General features: G+C 42.9%; 1 protein-coding gene across 1 annotated transcript in view; it reads left to right on the forward strand.

Annotated features, from left to right (window-relative positions):
• Positions 1-21,413, forward strand: part of LOC148148247 (mediator of RNA polymerase II transcription subunit 12-like protein) — a 120,256-nt gene that overhangs the window by 24,462 nt on the left and 74,381 nt on the right. Inside the window, exon 3 of the mRNA XM_087993928.1 lies at positions 4,862-4,966. Coding sequence (XP_087850054.1) covers positions 4,862-4,966 — 105 coding nt within the window. The remainder of the gene's footprint in view (positions 1-4,861; positions 4,967-21,413) is intronic.

Below are 21,413 nucleotides of genomic sequence, written 5' to 3' on the forward strand. Positions count from 1 at the left end.
CATCAGAAATTGCACCTTTTTCAACAAGCTGTTACAGTGAAGCCCACATACCTCATCGACTGCAATGTTTCTCAATGTTGTAAATGTGGCCATGTGTAAAAATATAGTTCACTTGTCAATTGAACACTGTAGGTTAGTCTAAGAAAATGACAGTGCCTTTTAATGCAGGTGTCATTTTTCTTTTTTTGGAAGACTGTAAAGCAAGGTAAGCAGGAAAGTTTTAACATACTAACTAATCTTATTTCCCCTTAACTAGACGAGATTACCTAGTCAATTGCTGGATTGTTGTTTGACCTTGACTTTGCATTTTATTTATTATATCTGCCTACTAAACATTAGTGGTTGTAATTCACTGGCTAGTAGGCATTTTGTGATGTGCTCTGATTACAAGCAGACCTTGTGCCAAATTAAAGAAGTAAGAGAGTGGAGTGTTTAGATAGGCCTATCATGAAGTATAACTGGAAGTTCTTTACTGCCGAAGAAGTCTTTTGGAAGTGTAGTCATACAGCACGGAAACAGACTCTTCCATAATCCCAAACTAAGCAAGTCCCATCGATCTGAGCTTGGCCCATATTACTTCTGAACACTTCCTAATCATGTACTTATCCAAAAGTCTCTTAGACATTATAACTATACGTGCTCCACCACGTCCTCTGGAATTTCATTCCACACACAAATCGCTCTTTTTTTTAAAAAATAGATATTGCCCCTCCTGTCTTTTTTTCTAAAATCTTTCTCCTCCTCACCTTTAAAAATATGACCCACTAGTCTTGAAATCCCCCACCCTAGGAAAAGATACCTGCCATTCACGTTTTTCAGTGCAGCTCATGACTTTATGAACTTCAATCTCCGACACTCCAGTGAGAAAAGTCACTACTGTGAAGTAAGAGTTGCGAAGGAGAAAGCTGTGGTGACAGAATAGTCTCTATAAAGTGATTAAGGGGTTTAATAGGCAGCTTGAAAGGTGTCTAATATGAACAGTTGTAAAGTTTGGGGAGGCAATGATCTTGCGGTACTATTAGATGATTAATCTGGGGACCCGGGTTCAAATCCTGAAGCAGAAGGTGATGGAATTTGAATTCCGTTTTGGAAAAAACACTGGAATTAGGAGTCTAATGATGACCATGAAACTGTTCCTGTTTGCAAGAAAAATCCATCTAGTTCACTAATATCCTTTTAGGGATGGAATCTGTTGCCCTTACCTGGTCTGGCCTACATGTGACTCCAGACCCAGAGCAATGTGGGCGACTCTTTCTGGACAATTAGGGATAGACAATAAAATGCTGGCCCAACCAGTGATGCCACAATCCCATGACTGATTTGACTTTTTTTTTAAAATGGAGTCACCAGTAAATTTTGTAGGGCTTTCGGGATGAATTTCTTTGTCAGAGAATGTGCAACTTTGTTCGGGGGCAAATAAAATTCATATATTTAAGGTGAAATTAGGAACACACGTGCAGGAGAGAAGTTTAGATTAGCTTAGATTCCCTTCAGTGTGGAGACCGGCCCTTCAGCCCAACCAGTTCACACCGACCCTCTGCGTAACCCACCCAGACCCATTTCCCGCTAACTAATGCATCTAACACTATGGGCAATTTGGCATGGTTTATTCACCTGACCTGCGCATCTTTGGATTGTGGGTGGAAACCCACGTAGACACGGAGAGAATGTGCAAACTGCACATGGGCAGTTGCCCAAGGCTGGAATTGAACCTGGGACCCTGGTGCTGTGAGGCAGCAGTGCTAACCACTGAGCCACTGTACTGCCCTAAATGCATCTTGTAACTTTTTAAACTGCAGGCTGTGGATTTTTTATTTTTTACAGATTTTCTGGATATTTTGCTGCTCTTGGCATTTACTGCTTGCAACACTGCACAGCTCAACCAGTCAAATGGCTATTATTTGGTAGAATCTTTAACTCAAATGATTCTCAGTGCTACTTCATCTCATATTCTTCCTCTTATTGTCAAAGAACAACATCGCAGCATTACTGTATATGCAATGCCTTGATTTTCAAGTTGCTAAACTTTCCTGGTATTCCAGTTATAGCAGCCCAACTTCCATCTCAGCTTGAGTCCTGAGAAAGGGTCACTCTACCTGAAAAGTAAATGCTGATTTCTCTCCATAGATGTTACCAGACCTGCTGGAAAAGTTCAGCAATTTGTTTTTATTCCATGTCCGCTTGTAGCCCCCAAATAATGACAAATATGTCATCTCTTAGAAGTTGCAAACCCACATTCTGTTCAGTCCAAGAATAAGACTTTTTTTCCCTTCCACGTAATCATCCCTGAGCCAAAGTACTTTTATAGAACACTCTAGAGTGGTTTCATGGTGTAGGTGTGCGTATATGATTTTCTAAGAAAGGTAGTCAGGCATGTTTAAACATATTTAAATCTTTTGTTAATGATCTTTGATTCATTTTTTAAGTGTGGTTTTTCTGCAGTAAGTTAGTTCATTATTTGTTACCCAAAGCAGCCTGGTTGACTTGTTTCTGTTACTGAGCTAGATGTAAGAGTGTGGCGCTGAAAAAGCACTGCAGGTCAGGCAGCATCTGAGGAGCAAGACAATCGACGTTTCGTGCATAAGCCCTTCATCACACTCGACTCTGACCTCCAGCATCTGCAGTCCTCACTTTCTCCTGAACTGGATGTAATCTGGTACAATATATTTATTAATATCCCTTTTTACAATATATCCCTTTTTAAATTCAGGCTTTGCTCACCCAGAGGAGTGGAACATGGAAACGGGTCAGTTTCATTAACTTGGTCATGATAAATATGCTGGGTATTCTGCTAAACTAATATTTAGGTCATTCTGTATCATAGCTAAATGGAGCTGGAGATCTATATTTGACTTTGCTCGAATTTTAAGGGCTCTGCACTGTGGTTTGAGCCTGTCGTGTCTAAATAATACATTATTGTACGGATTGTGTGACTTCGTTCCTTTTCTTTATTTCTCCTATTTGACTTGATGTGAGGGAAAGCACTGCAAATTGTACGTTGTGTGTTTTATGAAGGACGTCTGTAATATTCTTCAAACTAGGATTAGTCCAGTTTGTATTAATAATAATAAAAGGCTTGTTTCACTTTCACAGTTGGACACTTTTTAAAGCAATTTCCTGTCATTTTTGAAGGAGACGTTAAATAACATGACTGGTGGGCAGATGCTGTGAAATTTCTAATTGTCTTTACTCAGGAATGAATTCTTATGCGTCTGATATTGGATTTTAAAACTTTTTTTTCAAGCAATGTGGAGGCAAGCTTCCAGAGTGGGTGGCAAATGTGCCATTGACTCTGGAAAATACCCCAGAGGGTATTTTCCAATGAGTTGTCTAGCCCTGTGGCAACCCTACACAGAGCAAAACTAAATGAGGGGGAAAGGTTGCTGTGTCTGCTTATGAATCGCTCAGACTTGTACAGAAGGTGGTGTGTTTTGGTGCATCGTGGAATCATTGATACACTTTTTTTTGAAAACTGCATTCTAATCTCAGTGAAGTTCATATCTCTTTGAAAGTGCACGAGGTTTTTGGATTATGCAACTCTAGGTAATGCCATCCATTGATAATTACAGTGCAAGCATTTTGAAGAGCTACCTTTTTTTTTAAGAAAAGAAATTAAGTATCACCTGGTTTTGAGACTCAACTAAATTATAATCTGCTGTGTTCCTAATATGGTGAAGGACCTCCTGTTATTAGTTGAATTGCAATGTAGTTGAGTTTGCAATGGCTGAACAGGCTGGGGCTGTTTTCCCTGGAGCATTGGAGGCTGAGGGGTGACCTTATAGAGGCTTACAAAATTATGAGGGGCATGGAGAGGATAGGGTCGGAGTCCAGAACCAGAGGGCATAGGTTTAGGGTGAGAGGGGAAAGATATTAAAAGAGACCTAAGGGGCAACTTTTTCACGCAGAGGGTGGTACTTGTATGGAATGAGCTGCCAGAGGATGTGGTGGAGGCTGGTACAATTGCAACATTTAACAGGCATTTGGATGGGTATATGAATAGGAAGGGTTTAGAGGGATATGGGCCGGGTGCTGGCAGGTGAGACGAGACTGGGTTGGGATATCTAGTCGGTGTGGACAGGTTGGACCGAAGGGTCTGTTTCCATGCTGTACCTCTCTACGACTCTTTGACTCTGACTTGCCAGTAAAGACATGGTCCCTATCTACCATTGTCAAATCAACATGCTGATCCTTTGCTGAAGATGCAGTGATGGTTTACATTGATGATACAACGCTTAAAAGCTACTGCTAGTGTGGCTAAAGCAGTCGGTTTGTGTATCCAGTTCTGGTCAGCGTAACACAAATGAAAAACATAAGGCGAGATGAACAAAAAAAAGGCATGTGGCTTTGTAAATTCTACAATAGTGTGATGGAAGTGAAAGTGTAATTTTGGGACCGGAGGGTGGATTCAGGTCTGTTCTGAAGTGGGTATAATTGTGCCTTACTATTTATTTCTCTCCTCAGTACTTCTCACCCCCCCCCCCCCCCCCCCACCACACAATGCCAGAAAATCCAACAGTTAGTGTCTACTACATTCAGTATGCATGAGTTTTTTTTTGTTTAGAAATAAGTCTGTTTGCATAATGAGTAAACAAAAGATGCCATTTCACAACAAAACAGAAAGCTACCAATTCAGCATCCTTTCTTTCCAAGCGACTACCAAGACTGCAAGCTAATGTTGAAGAAATAAATTTGTCTATAGATAAGGATATTCTGCATACCCTTGACTGCTCCATTTTCAGTTGGATGTGTCCTGACTTTAATGAATGGAGTTTGTAGATGGAGAGGCTCTTTCTGCAGTCATCAGTGCAGCATTTCACAAACTCTACTCCGTTCAACTGATCCATTGTCTCTTCTTTTGTAGGACGAGTTGACTGCAGTGAATGTAAAGCAGGGTTTTAACAATCAGCCGGCTTTCTCTGGAGATGAGCATGGTTCAGCTAGGAACATTGTCATCAACCCAGCAAAGGTGAGGCATTTCTCTGGTCACGTTGAATCGATCTGACGGCTAGAATATCTTTAGTGATGGTAGATGGCTTGGACTTGAAATGAAAAAAACAATTTGAGTCATCCCCTCATATTGCGTTTTTCATTTCTAAATGCCCATGATGTTCAACCTTTTTTTATTGCTTTTTAACCCATGGTTCAGTTTTAGTTAAGCTGTTTTCTTTTTTTAATTATTGGAGTGTTACATTGCAGAATGAGGCCATTACACTCATCCTCAATGACGAGCACGGCACTCTTCGACTCTGATCTCCAGCATCTGTAGTGCTCACTTTTTTTTTCTCTCAATACTCTCATTCTGTCTCTGCTGACACTCCAAAGAATCTATTCATGTGCTGCCCATCCACCACATCCCTGTACATACTTGTCCTGCTCCAGATATTTAAAACATTTAAGAATGTACAGCAATTTATGGCACAGAAGGAGGACGCTCATGTTTGTAGCCAATTCCCATTTCCCAGCATTTGGTCCATATTCCTGGAAGTTATAGGACTTCCCTTTCAGTTCATTGACACGGGTGGCTCAGTAGTTAGCGCTGCTGCCTCACCAAACCAGGGACCCAGGTTCAATGCCATCCTCTGGTGACTGACTGTGTGGGGTTTGCGCATTTTCCCCGTGTCTGTGTGGATTTCCTCCGGGTGCTCCAATTTCCTAATACAATCCAAAGACGTGCAGAGTAGGTGGATTGGCAATGGGAGATGCAAGACTATGGCGATTTGGGGTGGGTGTCGGTGGGGACTTGATCAGCTGAATGGCCTACTCCCGCATTGTGGGGATTCTGTTCCTAAATGTGTCATTAGGGCTTCTCCAAATGCTGCCTTTTTTCACGCAATTAGTTCCAGACCCCCGGGTGAAATGATTTTTCGTCAATTCCTCTTTAATCTTTCTACTGATCGTGTTAAATCTAAGCCCATCGGCTAAAGGAGATGGGATCTTCTCATATGGTCTATCCAGGCGCATCACCGCCTTCCCTACCTCCAATCAAATCTCCCCTCCTCAGCCTCTATTACATAGGAGAACAATGCCAGGTTGTACATTTGCTGCAATTTTCCAGTCCTGACAACATCCTTGTAAATCTCCTCTGCATCCCTGTCTCATGCAATAGCATTCTTTCTATAATGAGGTGATCAAGACAACAACAACGATGATATTGAGGGAAGGTAGGCATTGGTCGTCGCTCGATTTAAACCTGCTGGGCCATTGAGAGCAGCGACTAAGCCAATGTTTGATAGTCATTCTCTAATAGGTCAGTAGCAGCCTGCTCAGAGGAAATATTAAATGTAGAGAATACCATGTCAGAGGCTGTTAATGGGTTGTCACTGCCCCGGGTGAAATTTCCAATGTATACCTTTACAGCTTTGAATCATAGAATTCCCACATTGTGGAAACAGGCCCTTCGACTTAACAAGTCTGCACTGTGACCCTCTGAAGGCTAACCCAACCAGACTCATTTTCCCCCTACATTTACTCCTGACTAATGCACCTAACCGACTGATTTCTGAATACAATGGGCAATTTGGCACCATCAATTTACCTAACCTGCACATCTTTGAACTGCGGGAGGAAACTGGAGCACCCAGAGGAAACTCACCAAGAATTAAAGAAACCAATAAACCAAATGCTTTGTGTTCGAATCACTACTGGATGTTAATACTCACTGTTATGTTTTGGTTTGGGCAAAGGAATGATTTTTACCTTGTAAACTTTTGATCTTGTGTAATAAAGACAAGTAACCTTATGTCTGTATTATTTGACACTTCTTTATCAGAAGCTAACAGCACTTTTTCTTCCCCATTAGCATGATCGTTTGACATTCTGCACCATTTGTTAGTTCAGGGTTTTTGAGTCTAATACGATGCCTTTTTTTAAACATGGGGTTTGTCAAAGCAACATCTGTACCTAGCAGGGATGGTACATTTCCCATCAGCAGTATTCTAACGTGTTGTAAGATCTTCTATAAAAGCTTTTAACACTTTCTTTTTCACCCCTGGTATTTGGCTTAGATGAAAAAGGGAAATTGGTCCATTTTGGCTGCTTTAACATTCACAAAGAGTTCATGTCACATCCAGTCTGATGGAGATATTAAATCTAGTGAAACTGACACTGCTAGCCATATTTTGGTCTGTAGCCTGTCCTTCTCTGTGAAGCTGGGACCAATTAGTACATACCAGTGCTCTCCTAGGGAAGAACATAATAAACTTAGTTCTTTTTCTAAAATGTAAGAATCTAATTTGTCTGAGGACAAGGCCCATTTTCCAGACGGGAACTCATAAATGCACTCTAGGTATATAAGGTACTGGGGGGGGGGGGGGGGGGGTGGAATTGACAGAATAGACTTGGAGAGAATGTTTCCTCGTCAGGCAATGTGGAATGAAGTTGTAGTTTAAGGGGTAACAGGTGACAGATGAGATGAGGCAAAATTATCTCTCTCCAAAGGGCGTCAGTCTATGGAATTCACTATCCCAGAGTGCAGTGGATGCTGGGACAATAAGTAAATTTTGAGGTGGAGATGAACAGTCTCCTTTAAAGTAGTAGATTGAGGGTCATGGAGACTGGGCAAGAAAATGGAGTTGAGGCAGAGATGGAATCAGTTATGATATATTAAATGAGGTGGCACGGTGGCTCAGTGGTTAGCACTGCTGCCTCACAGCACCAGGGTCTGGGTTCGATTCCAGCCTCTGGCAACTATCTGTGTGTGGAGTTTGCACGTTCTCACCATATCTGCGTGGGTTTCATCCAGGTGCTCTGGTTTCCAAAAGTGTGCAGGTCAGGTGAATTGGCCATGCTAAATTGACCACAGTGTTAGGTGCATTAGTTAGAGGGAAATGGGTCTGGGTAGGTTACTCTTCGGAGGGTCGGTGTGGACTGGTTGGGCCGAAGGGCCTGTTTCCACATTGTACGGAATCTAATGTAATGGTGGAGCAGGATCTGTGTTGCCTACTCCTAGACATTGCATGAAATCTTTTCCACAATTTGAAAGAGGTTTATTTTTTTTTTTGCTCTCTCTTCGTCCTTCTCCCTTTATGGCAGCTGCAAACCAGAGCTTCCAGTGTAGGTAGGGCCAGGAGACCAGCTCTGAGTCCACCCAACACAGAACGCATTGGGATCCAATGCCAATGGCACCTATCCACGTCGGTGCTACGGATAACAATGGCAGCAACCCCAAGGTTCCCTCCACCACGTGGCTGACTAGGAAACTCTTTCACTCTTGCCACTTGCTGCTGGTGTTGTTGGAAGGATTTACATGTTGAGGCCCAACCTGTGTATGGCTTTGTTACAAACACTCCTTCCTTGGGCATCAAGCCCTAGAATGGGACTTGAATGTGAGCATTAGAGTGGCAGAGAATGCAACTTGAAAACAACATGGGTTTCAGTTGCAGTGTGCAGAAACCGAGCTGATACTACTACACAAACTCAGTTGCTTGTGGTCCGGTGATCATGTCCCTACCTCCTGAGATAGGAGGCCCAGGTTCAAGTACTACTTGACCCAATGGTCTCCTAGCATCTCTGAACAGGCTGGATAGAAAATATCTGGAGGTGCTAGGGTGGATGAGGTCAAAAGTCACATGACACCAGGTTATAGCCCAACAAGTTTGTTTGAAATTACAAGCTTTTGGAGTGCTGACAAAGGGGCAGAGATCCAAAAGCTTGTGGTTTCGAATAAACCTGTTGGACCATAAGCTGGTGTCATGTGACTTCTGACCTAGAGAATATTTGGAACACAAATGAGATTGAAGGAACATCTGTATGACTGAGAACACTATTCTCTGTGAATTTAAAGTCCATGCAGCCAGACAAGCAACTAGTCAATTTGGAAAGACACAGCGACTATGATAAGGGCTGACTTGGTATTTTTAGATGGATGAGCTAAGACTGGCTGCAACAAGTAATGTTTAACTTGTAACGATTTAGCAAATGCTTTGAAAAATGGAAATCTTTCATTCAGGATTTTAATTTCAAATGTCTCTCTTTGTTAAATGGAAGATGGCGACAGTTAGCATTTTTGAAAACCACATGTTTTTGTTGCGCTGTGCATTTTGTTTTCGGAAAATGGACATGTAGTTTTCTTCCCCTGTCATTAAGGACATTAAATTCTATATTTGGTTTTGCTCTTGGCTGCAATTTTTGTGTCTTGATGCTTCAATGTGATGCACTTATCTCTCTATTGCTGTAATTCAGAGCCTGGAGATCTGTCTCTCTGTCTCTCTGTCTCTCTGTCTCTCTGTCTCTCTGTCTCTCTGTCTCTCTGTCTCTCTGTCTCTCTGTCTCTCTGTCTCTCTGTCTCTCTGTCTCTCTGTCTCTCTGTCTCTCTGTCTCTCTGTCTCTCTGTCTCTCTGTCTCTCTGTCTCTCTGTCTCTCTGTCTCTCTGTCTCTCTGTCTCTCTGTCTCTCTGTCTCTCTGTCTCTCTGTCTCTCTGTCTCTCTGTCTCTCTGTCTCCCACTGATTTCTTTCAATAAAGATTTCAACTAGTTGCTGCTGAGCTTAAAGCTTGCCGTCTGTGACACCTGAGGACTATTTCTTGTGTGGCCAGAGTTGGATTTGCCTATGTTTTAATTATTCTCCCCTTTTGTTGGTTCAGTAGAATGTTTGGGATTCACCCAGCTGTTGTGTAGTTTAAAAATTCAGCTGTTGAGAATTAGATCACACCAGTACCACTTGGGCTGGAGGTGGACAAACAAGATGTGGAGATGGTGAGATTTCTGGAAAACAATGCAAGCGCGAAGCAGGTCAGTCACCTTTTGTGGAGAGAACGGACCAGCTTAATTGCTGCATCATGTGTGCAGAACAAGACCATTGAGCCCATTGTGTCTGTACCAGCTCAATTGAAAGAGCTATCTAATTAATTCCACTTGTCTATTCATTTTTTTTTCTTGCCCTGCAACTCACTTCAAGTTGACATTCAAATTCTTTTTCTTTAATGTTATAATTGGATCTGCTTCCACTACCCCCTCCTTTTTTTTTATATTTTCAGGCACTACCTCCTAGTCCATAACTGTGTGAAAATACTTGCCTTTATTTCTTGCCTGGTTTTCTCACCAATGACCTTCAACACAGAGTCCTGTGCTACTCTTCCTGTTCATGTGGAAGTTTCTCTCTGTCTACTCCTAACAAATCTGCCCGTCATTTAGAGTCCTTGGTCTGATTCCAATGTCTGCTTTAGTTACTTTTTGACGGATTTCAATGCAGGTGTCTTAAGTCAAGGGAAATAATTTATCCTGTTCTATTTCCATTCTAAATTGCCTGTGTTGAACATTTCCAAATCTCATTTCTACATCATGGCTTTTTGCTATTCAAACATTATAATCAGGAAATGCTGCTTTTGGCAGGGGAGAAATAGGAAAGTTTGAGGGTTTAGGGAAAGGTGATAGGGGAAAGATCAGAAGAGTAAGATGAATACTGAACCCCTGCCTCAAGCTCATTGGGTCAAACCACTGCCTATGCTGTGTGCTGCCATTTTTCAGTTCATTTTGTGGGATGTGGGTGTCAAAGGCTGGGCATTTAATGCCCATCCTAAGTTGCCCTTGAAGGTGGTAGTGAGCTTCCACCTTGAACTGCTGCAATCGATTCGCTGTTGGTAGATCTACGATGCCCTTAAGGGAGTTCCAGGACTTTGACCCAGTGACAGTGAAGGAACAGAAAGATATTTCCAAGTCGGGATGGTGTGGCTTGGAGGGGAACTTGAACGTGGTGTTCCCAAGTATCTCCTGCCTTTGTCCTTGTAGATGGAAGTGGTTGTGGGCTCAGTTTGGTTCAAAGAGCAAGATTGGGCCCTCGTTTCTGTCTTTGCACTTGCTGAAGTACATATCCAGTATCCTTGGAGTTGACAAGGCTTTAAATTCTCATTCTGATCAAATTGCATACATGTCTGATTACTGTTAGTTGGTGCACTGAAGCAGGGATTGTCACCTCAAAAGGCAGGTCTCTTGCTGGATAAAATTCAAATCCGCAGTAAAAATTACAAGCGCAAAAATGGTAGAATTGCTTTGGCTTGACATTCTGAGCTTTTGGAACTTTAATACGGCCATTTCTAATTATCATTTATCTAATTATTGCAATGTGGTTAAATCTGTCACTTGAATCGTCATGGCAGATGCTTTCCAGAGTTGGAATAAAACTGAAGCAGTGGTAAAAGATTGGAGGGATAAAAAAAAAATAAGATCTCTATTCACCAGTTGAACTAAGAGCTCAATTTGGCTCAAGTCAGCCTCGGGACTTGGCAGTATCACTGTGTGATAATTCACTGATCCATAAGTTACTCTGGAGAGAAACAGATTTTTTTCATTATTCATGGACACTAATATTCATTTCGTTTGATATGGTGCCATAGGGTGTTTTGCATCCAGATGAGAGAGCAAGACGGGGCCTTGATTTAATGTCTCATCTGAAAGGCAGCATCCCCCTCCCCCACCCAGGCGGTATTGGTGGTTCAGTTCAGGTTTTTGTGCTCAGGTCCTTGGAGCAGGATCAAAGCCATGGTCTTCTGATTCCAAGCTTGCTTGTTCCTACATCGGGCAGTGAAGTTTGTAACAGAACATCTGCTTTTCAGAATTTATCACTACTTTTTTTTTTCAGTGTAACTGTGGAGGCTCTGAGCTGTGTATAGCACCTACCTCCAGCCAAGTGCAAATGTTGGGCACAGCATGCCAGCACGTGCATCCCATGTGGTTATAGCAACAGCACATAGTGCTGATGTAGATGCAGCAACGTTCACATTTGTAATTGAAGGATCACTATGTACAGTATCTTTACATCTATTTGCAAATGCTGTGTTCTTTTCATAATTCTCGTTGGTACTGTATGTCCATGACTAAGAATACTAACTTGCAATATATACTGATGTAATTCTGGATAATAATCTAGAACATCGAAGAATTCTAGAGGGAAAGGATAGTGACATAGTTGGGGAGGTGAGTTGGAAGTTGTGGGGTGGGGCTGGTTTGGGGTCCAGGGCAGAATTTAAACAGTGGCATGGATTTGCTGAGCTACTTTGTCTGTTTCTATGCTCAAAGCATTCTATAATGCTTTGTACGTCTACCTCCATGGGTGTTACAGTTGTTAGTGTTTTGTGTCACTATCCCCATGCTAAATGGATGTGATTTTGAACATATCAAGTAAGTGTAAAGCTGGGCAAGCACAAGGCATTATGGACCACCAGCAGCAGGAGAGTTGGACTTGACCACAATCTGTAATATTATCATCAAGCTAGGGCAACAGCCATAGTTCAGTGGAGAGTGCAGGATGGCATGCCCTGAGCAATACCAGGCATACTTAGAGTTATCAATCTGTTGAAGCTAATGCGCAATATTGCTTGCATGCCAAATGGCAAAAAACAGCAAGTGGTGCAAAGTGATCTCAGAATCAATCGTTCAGATCTACTTTTTGCAGTCCTGTAACAAAGTCATAATGTTGGTGAACAATTAAACAACTTAATGGAAGAGGAGGCTCCACATATATCGACATCCTCCATGATGATGGAGCTCAGAACATCAGCCCGAAAGGGTGGCTCAGTGGCTAGCACTGCTGCTTTACAGCCCCAGGGATCTGGGTTCAATTCCAGCCTTGGGTAATTGTCTGGGTTCCCTCCAGGTGCTCCAGTTTCTTCCCACAGTCCAAAGATGTGCAGGTCAGGTGGATTAGCCATGCCAAATTGCCCATAATGACCAGGGGAATGCAGGCTAGGTGGATTAGTCATGGGAAGAGCAGGGTTACAGGGACAGGGTAGGGAGGTCGATCTGGGTGGGAAGTTCTTCAGAGTGGACTGAATGGGCTGAATGGCCAGCTTCCACACAGTAGGGATTCTGCGATTCTAAAAGACTGGATGCTGAAAGATTCTAAAGTCTTTAACCAGAAGTTATGGTAGGGGATTTAAATTTTCCAAACATAGACTGCGACTGTCATAGTGTTAATGGTTTAGATGGAGAAGAATTTGTTAAGCATGTACAAGAAAATATTTTGATTCAGTCTGTGGATATACCTACTAGAGGTACAAAACTTGACTCTTGGGGAAATAATGCAGGGCAGGTGACTGAGGTATTGGTTGGGGAGCACTGGGGGCCAGTGACTAATTCCATTAGTTTTAAAATAGTGGTGGAAAAAGGTAGACCGGATCTAAAAGTTGAAATTCCAAATTGGAGAAAGGCCAGTTTTAACGGTATTAGGCATGAACTTTCAAAAGCTGATTGGGGGCAGATGTTCGCAGGTAAAGGGATGGCTGGAAAATGGGAAGCCTTCAGAAATGAGATAACAAGAATCCAGAGAAAGTATATTCCTGTTAGGGTGAAAGGAAAGGCTGGTAGGTATAAGGAATGCTGGATGACTAAAGAAATTGAGGGATTGGTTAAGAAAAAGAAGGAAGCATATGTAAGGTATAGACAGGATAGATCAAGTGAATCCTTAGTGTATAAAGGCAGTAGGAGTATACTTAAGACGGAAATCAGGAGGGCAACAAGGGGACATGAGATTGCTTTGGCAAATAGAATTAAGGCTAATCCAAAGGGTTTTTACAAATATATTAAGGACAAAGGGGTAACTAGGGAGAGAATAGGGCCCCTCAAAGATCAGCAAGGCGGCCTTTGTGTGGAGCTGCAAGAGATGGGGTAGATATTAAATGAGTATTTTGCATCAGTATTTAATGTGGAAATGGACATGGACATGGAAGATGATAGAATGTAGGGAAATAGATGGTGGCATCTTGAAAAATGTCTAGATTAGAGGAGGCAGTGTTGGATGTCTTGAAATGGGTAAAGGTGGATAAATCCCCAGGACCTGATCAGGTGTATCCCAGAACTCTGTGGGAAGCTAAAGAAGTGATTGCTGGGCCTCTTGCTGAGATATTTGTATCATCCAATAGTCACAGGTGAGGTACCGGAAGACTGAAGGTTGGCTAATGTGGTGCCACTCTTTAAGAAGGGTGGTAAAGACAAACCAGGGAACTATAGACCTGTGAGCCTGACCTCGGTGGACAAGTTGTTGGAAGGAATCCTGAGGGACAGAATGTACATTTATTTGGAAAGGCAAGGACTGATTCGGGATAGTCAGCATGACTTTGTGCATGGGAAATCATGTCTCAAACTTGATTGAGTTTTTTGAAGAAGTAACAAAGAAGATTGAGGGCAGAATGGTAGACATGATCTATATGGACTTCAGTAAGGTGTTTTACAAGGTTCCCCATGGGAGACTGATTAGCAAGGTTAGATCTCATGGAATACAGGGTGAACTAGCCATTTGGATACAGAATTGGCTCAAAGGCAGAAGGTGGTGGTGGAGGGTTGTTTTTCAGACTGGAGGCCTGTGACCAGTGGAGAGCCACAAGGATCGGTGCTGGGTCCTCCTACTTTTTGTCATTTACATAAATGATTTGGATGCGAGCATAAGAGGTATAGTTAGTAAGTTTGCAGATGACACCAAAATTGGAGGTGTAGTCGACAGCGAAGAGGGTTACCTCCAATTACAACAGGATCTTGATCAGATGGGCCAATGGGCTGAGGAGTGACAGAAGGAGTTTAATTTAGATAAATTCACTTTGGGAAAGCAAATCGTAGCTGGATGTATACACTTTAATGGTAAGGTCTTGGGGAGTGTTGCTGAACAAAGAGACCTTGGAGTGCAGGTTTATAGCTCCTTGACAGTGGAGTCGCAGGTAGATAGGATAACGAAGAAGGCAGTTGGTATGCATTCCTTTATTGGTCAGAGTATTGCAGCTCTACAGGATGTTGATTAGGCCACTTCTGGAATATTGCGTGCGATTCTGGTCTCCCTCCTGTTGGAAGAATGTTGTGAAATCTGAAGGGCTTCAGAAAAGACTTGCAAGGATGTTGCCAGGGTTGGAGGGTTTGAGCTATAGGGAGAGGCTAAACAGGTTGGTGCTGTTTTCCCTGGAGCATTGGAGGCTGAGGGGTGACCTCATAGAGATTTATAAAATCGAGGGGCATGGATAGGGTAAATAGACAGATCTTTTCCCTGGGGTTGGGGAGTCCAGATTTAAGGGGCAGCTTTTTCACACCGAGGGTGGTACGTGTATGGAATGAGCTGCCAGGAGTAGTGGCGGAGGCTGGTACAATTGCAACATTTGAAAGGCATCTGGGTGGGCATATAAATTGGAGAGATATAGGCCGAGTGCTAGCAGGTGGGACTAAACTGGGTTGGGATATCTGGTTGGCATGGATGGGTTGGACTGAAGCTGCACATCTTTATGACTCGAAGTGTTGAGTGGATGATCTGTCTCTGCCTTCTCCAGAGGTTGTCATCAGATGCCAATCTTCATATCTCACTGTTAGATGTCAAGAAATTGTACTCACAGGATGCTGCAAGGGGTTTGGGTTCTGCCAATGTAGTAGTACTGATGACTTGTGCTCCAGGAGTTATCATGGCCTTAGTGCAGCTACAGTACTAGTATCAAGCAGGCAATCGAGGGAAAAACTATCTAGGTATGGCACGTCGACAAAATGCAAATAAATGCAACCTGGCAACTTATTTCCCTGTCATATGTTCTAAATTATTAGGAAATTGAAGAGGTTGTCGACAAGTTTTAAAAATATATTGAGAGGGTGTCACTGGCTAGGCCAGTGTTTATTACCACTCCCAGAAAGCTGGGGAGAGTCATTGCTGTGGGTCTGGAGTCACATTTGGCCAGACCAGATAAGGATGGCAGCTTCCTTTCCTAAATGACATTAGTGAACCAGATGGGGTTTTCCAGCAGTTGATTTATGGTTGCTATTAGACTCTTTAATTCCACCATCTGCTGTGGTGGGATTAGAATGCAGGTCCCCAGGACATCATCTGGTCCCTGGATGAACAGTCCAGTGATAATACCATCCTCTCCCCTCAAGTGACAGGTTATTCCTTTGCAACTGAGTGCTGACGCCCAGCTTGGTTTCCATCAGGTCCAATGTGTTTGTGACCTCACCACAGCCAGAACAGAGCTAAGAATTTCCATTTACCTAGTTTTAAAAACTAGATCTATCTAAGTCTTTAAATTTTGACTTAATTGATTCTTCCCAGCTGTTTCCTCTGAATTGCCTCGCCACCGTGCAGGTATATTCCCTGCAGCATAGAACAGTACAGCATTGGAACATAATTGTGAGCTTAGACATGTTCAACTTTAAATAACCTGTATATTTCCAAATAAACACTCCTCCTGGTCTGGAGGTTGCACAGACTAACTTCCTACAAATGTACCCCATTCCCTGAACTAGTCTTGGGGCATCTCAGTGGTTAGCACTGCTGTCTCACAGCGCCAGGGACCTGGGTTCAATTCCAGTCTCTGGCGGCTGTCTGTGTGGAGTTTGTACATTCTCCTCATGTCTGTGTTGGGGGTTTCCTCCTATAGTGCAAAGATGTGCAGGTCAGGTGAATTGGCCATGCTAAATTGCCCATAGTGTTAGGTGCATTAGTCAGAGGGAAATGGGTCTGGGTGGGTTACTCTTGGGAGGGTCGGTGTGGACTGGTTGGGCTGAAGGGCCTGTTTCCACCCTATAGAGAATCTAATCTAATCAGTCTATACTTCCTTCTAACCAAAGAAATTATACTGTACTTCTGATCCAAGTCAGTCTCCTTTTAAAAATTGCTCAAATTTCCAGTATCTGCATTTTTCTAAGCTAAAATTGATCTTTGGTTATTCTAAACCAAAAAATAAGCTAACAACCCTAAATATTAACAATCCCAGTTGTAAACCTGATGTGGGACTATCCATCTTTGCTGATCATTCCAGTGGACCCTGCTTTCTGACACAAACAGGGCATTGGTTTAATACTTGCAGGGAAAGAAGGGCGAAGGACAATGGGTCAGATTGATTGATTGTATTTCTCTTGAAAAGAACTGATGCAGACAAGACCAGATTCTTCCGTAATCTAGAAGGTGGGTGAAGACTCAGAAAACGTGGCGTGTAATAACAAGCATTGGTTAGCACCACTGAATTATGGTTGCTGAACAAGTTGAATACTACTTTGCATGAGATTTAGGGACTTTTGTCCATGTCTGATTTCGATCGATCCTTGAGCATTTGAATTTGTTGACAGGTTAGTCCGATATTATTGAGAATAGAAAAGGTCATTAAATAACTATATGGAGAATTATTGAGCAATTGATTGTGGGAATCTTACAAAAAAAAAGGATGTTTTGAACTTGATGGATTATGTTAAAGTCAGGTCAGCACCATTTGCCAATCTGCTTCTATGGAAGAATACATTTTACCAGTTGACCCCCATCCAAATGTCCTGAAATTTAGTTTGCAAGAATAAAGCCTCTGAATAAAGCAACAAGTCCTGCAGGCATTTTGCACCCGATGAATTGTTGTGAACAATATGGGATGGGAAGGAGGCCATTGTCTACATCTGGCCTTGTCAGCTAATATGGCTAACTCTCTGGAGAGACCAGGAAGAGGCTTAAACTCACGAAAAATGTTAACCAGGTCACTCGTCTGATCTGCTTTGAAAAGGTCTTGTGAAATCTTTTACGTGCACTGTGGCTGATTTCAACCTCCCTTCTGAAGGAAGGCACCTCTGACACAGAGGTACTCCTCTGTGTTGTTCTGAAGTGTCAGCTTAGATTCTGCTCTCTCCACTGGGTGGGCCTTGCACCCAAAACCTTTCAGGAAAGGCACAAAGTCACCAAAGTCTGACTGGGCCATCTGGCTGCTCCCACATTAGAGCGAGGCGACTAGTGGTGGTTTAATCGGAGAGTCTTGGGAGAGGTTGAGAAGGGGCGTCATCGTGGTAACCTCAGTCGGTGCAGGAATTGAGCCCAATCTGTTGGGCACCACTCTGCATTGCAAACTGGCCATCTAGCTACCTAGCATCCTTCAGGCAAGAGGGCTGCCACTGAGTTATGGCTGACTGCTGAAAGCAATAAACTTAATTCTGTTTTATCGGTGACAGAACTTTTTTTTTCTTGTCCGTCGGTTTCCTGTCAACAAAATGCATCAGTTCTTTCTGCTCCGCGTTGGATGGGTAATGGTGTGGGAAGGAGTTAAAGACAGGCTTGCAAGAGGCCACCGCATTGCTACTGGTGTGCAACATAACCTTGCTAAACCTTTTTTGTATCCACCAGTCTCTTTGAATGAAGGAAAGCCACGACTTACTCAAGTTAATTGAGAATAAAATCAGAGAGTACCAACTTTGCCAAATTCCTGACTCTCTGATGTGGTTGGATCTCACTGTCTCCGAGCGTGACATCTGGTGTGTGCTGAAGACATGATGGCACGCAACCTTTTTGCATCTGTGCTGAAGTTGCAGGCACAATAAATCGCAATTGCAGTGAAGGGGAATGAGACCGAATTGCAACTTGTGGCTTCAAATTGCTGCAAAGGTGTTTTACTTCTCAGTGAATTTTCATTCGAGCGTTTCAAGCTTATTCTTGAGAAACAGCCTTTCAGTAATTAAAAATTACCCCTACAAATTGGAAGGGAAGCTGAAAGCTGTGCATTGATTACTGAAAGAAGCAAGACTTGTTGCTTACCAGGCATCTGTATAACAAGGAAGTCGGGCAAACCCTATCTCTCCGTGCAGTGCTTGCTACTTATTCTGTACATTTTCAGTTGTGACATGGCTGGCTGCACCCCACCAAGTCTGTCATCTTTGAAAGAATTTTTCTGAAATGCGTGCTAGCCTGATTACTGCTTCGTATCTTTGTTTGAAAGGTTTGACTACTTTGGAAATGGTTTTTAATGATTTATAAATGTATGAGGCATTGAAAGGGACAAGAGTTACTGGGAGTCAGGTGGGGAGGAAAGAAGGATAAGGCAATGTAAAACTATTAGTAGCTCTCCAAAGGTTATTTTTCTAACCCTCCCCATTACCATGTTATCTCATTTACACCCTTTTATGTTTTGTGATTAAGGCTGCATTTCTGAAGCAAATAGCAGCTTGGATTGTTACCCCAATGATGCCTGGTGAAGTCTTCCATTTAAATTTCTGTTGGTGAGCATGAAGGATCAGAGATGCGATGAGACACAAAGTTAATGTTGAAAGCCCTAGGTCGACTGTCTCATGGTGATAGATCGAAAAAGGCTGGTCAGGTGGCTCAGTGGTTAGCACTCCAGCCTCACAGCACCAGGGACCCGGGTTCGATCCTACCCTCAGACGACTGTCTGTCTGTCTGTGTGAACTCTGCAAGTTCTCCCTATCTGTGAGTTTCCTCCAGGTGATCTGGTTTCTTCCCACAGTCCAAAGATGTGCAAGTTAGGTACACTGTCCATGCTAAGTTGCCCCATGTTGACCAGGGCAACTTAGCATGGATGTGTAGGCTAGGTGGGTTAGCCATAGGAAATGCAGGGTTATGAGGATAGGGTAGGTGGGATGCTCTTTGGATCATCAACGTGGACTCGATGGGCTGAATGGCCTATATCCACACTGTAGGGATTGTACGATTGGAATTTGTGTAAACTGGGAGATGGGGAGAGAAATGAATTGAGGGTGAGTTAGAGTCAGACAGTGAAGAAGATAATTAGGAGACATTGCCAGAGGAGAATGAAGCTTGGGAAGATTTTGTTTTCCTGTTTTTAAGTTTTTCTACAAGAAATGAAGATCCAAAAGGACCAGACCTCCTGAACCTAGAGCGAGCATGATCCTACAGTTCCTGTCTGTTCCAATGCATCAGAGTGCTGAGGTATAGATGTGATTCCCCTTCCCTGCTGAATTAAAAAAACCAAAATAAATTGTCCTCATCACTCTGAATCTACTCATTTCATTGTCCATCCATAATTACCCTTTGATGAGATGGTGTCAAGCTGTAGTTCATATAGTTCTCACAGACTACCTGGCAAGGGAGGTTCAGGACTTAGACCCAATTTCTATGAAGGAGCAGCCATGCACTCTGAAGTCAAGATAGCCTGTGAATTGGAGGGAAGCTGTTGGTGTTCCCCTGTCCCTGCTTCATTAGGTCGTCTAAGTTTTTAATCTTCTTGTAGCTTCACTCATTTAGGCAAGTGAGTATTCCATCACACTCCTGATTTGTGTCTTGTAGATGGTGGATGGACTTTGGAGAGTTGGGAGGTGAGTCAGTCACTGCAAAGTTCTCAGTCTTTGGCATGTTCCTGTGGCCAAAATGGCTGGATGGCTAGGCCAGCGACTTCCTGGCTGCCGTTCTGGATGTGTAGAATTTGGTAATGCTCATTGTTAGTGGATGCCAAGTGGAGGTGATTAGATTCTCTGGTGTTGTTGAATTTGTTCATTGCCTGGCACTCCTACAGCCTGATGACCATGTAGACATATCACGGTGTCAATATCTGAGGAACTGCAAATGGTACTGATAATTTTCAATCATTAGCATTGTTTCCCTGTCCTGAACTTATAGCAGATGACAGTCATCGAAGGTAGAGGGTTACAGAGGTAGGGCTGGAGACTGGGAATAGCTGAGTAGCTGTTTCGGGAGCCAGTAGAGAGACATTGGCCTCCTTCTGTACTGTAAAGTTGTATTATTCTTCCATGAAACATTGTTGATACTGTCCAATTAACTCCTGCAGTGATGTCTTGGGGCTGAGATGATTGGCCACAATCATCATGCTTTGAGCCCTGTAAATCCCCAATTCGTAGAGCGATTTTCCCCCACTTCTCATTGGCTTAAATTTGGCCAGGTCTGTTCCATCAAATGCTGCCTTGCTGTCAATGGTTATTGCTCCCATTTCCCCTCTGAAGATCAGGTCGTTTATCCACATCTAGATTAAGGCTGTATTGAGGACTGAATGCAAGTGGCGCAAGTAAAATCGAAACTGGCTCTCAGTAAGCAGGATATTGCTGAATAACTGTCACTTGATGATTCTGTCAGTTATGCCTCCCATCAGTTACTAGTCTTGCCTTTCCTGCTATGGAGATTGAAACCTTCAGATGCAGAGCCTTGCACAGGCTGATAATGCACACCTTTTATTCAGTTAAGTAGGAAAGGATTACAGCGTGGGCCTCAATAGTAGGTATTTTGACTGCAGGAGACTTTTTATGACTGTCAAGGGAAAATCGTCATGTTTGCACAATAATTTGCCCCCTGCAACAAAAGTGTCTGATATGTGGTAATGTGATGTTAACCACCCACTGGGGAGTTCACACAGACTAGGGCTTGAGATTATCACATCCAACCCCCATAACAGCAGAGGAAAGCAATTGTCGAAGGGCATGTTTCCAGATTTTTATTTTAATCTTAAAACTGAAATTCTTACGTGTTTGCTGCCCATTTTTTAATAGATTCTGAATGGGTTTGATTGGAATGACACTGAGTTGCTCAGGTAAAAACAATGACTGCAGATGCTGGAAACCAGATTCTGGATTAGTGGTGCTGGTTGTGGAGCAGTGGGGAAGAGTTTCAAGAAAAGGTGATCATTCCGGACTGAGATGAGAAATTTCCCCACTCAAAATGTCACGGATCTTCGGAATTCTCTACTCCCCAGGAGGTTGTAGATGCTGCGATGTTAATTTTGTTTAGGG

This window comes from Chiloscyllium plagiosum, unplaced genomic scaffold (assembly GCF_037043375.1).
Source record: "Chiloscyllium plagiosum isolate Xiang-an unplaced genomic scaffold, Cpla_swu_hap1 HiC_scaffold_13, whole genome shotgun sequence".
Lineage (NCBI taxonomy): Eukaryota > Metazoa > Chordata > Chondrichthyes > Orectolobiformes > Hemiscylliidae > Chiloscyllium > Chiloscyllium plagiosum.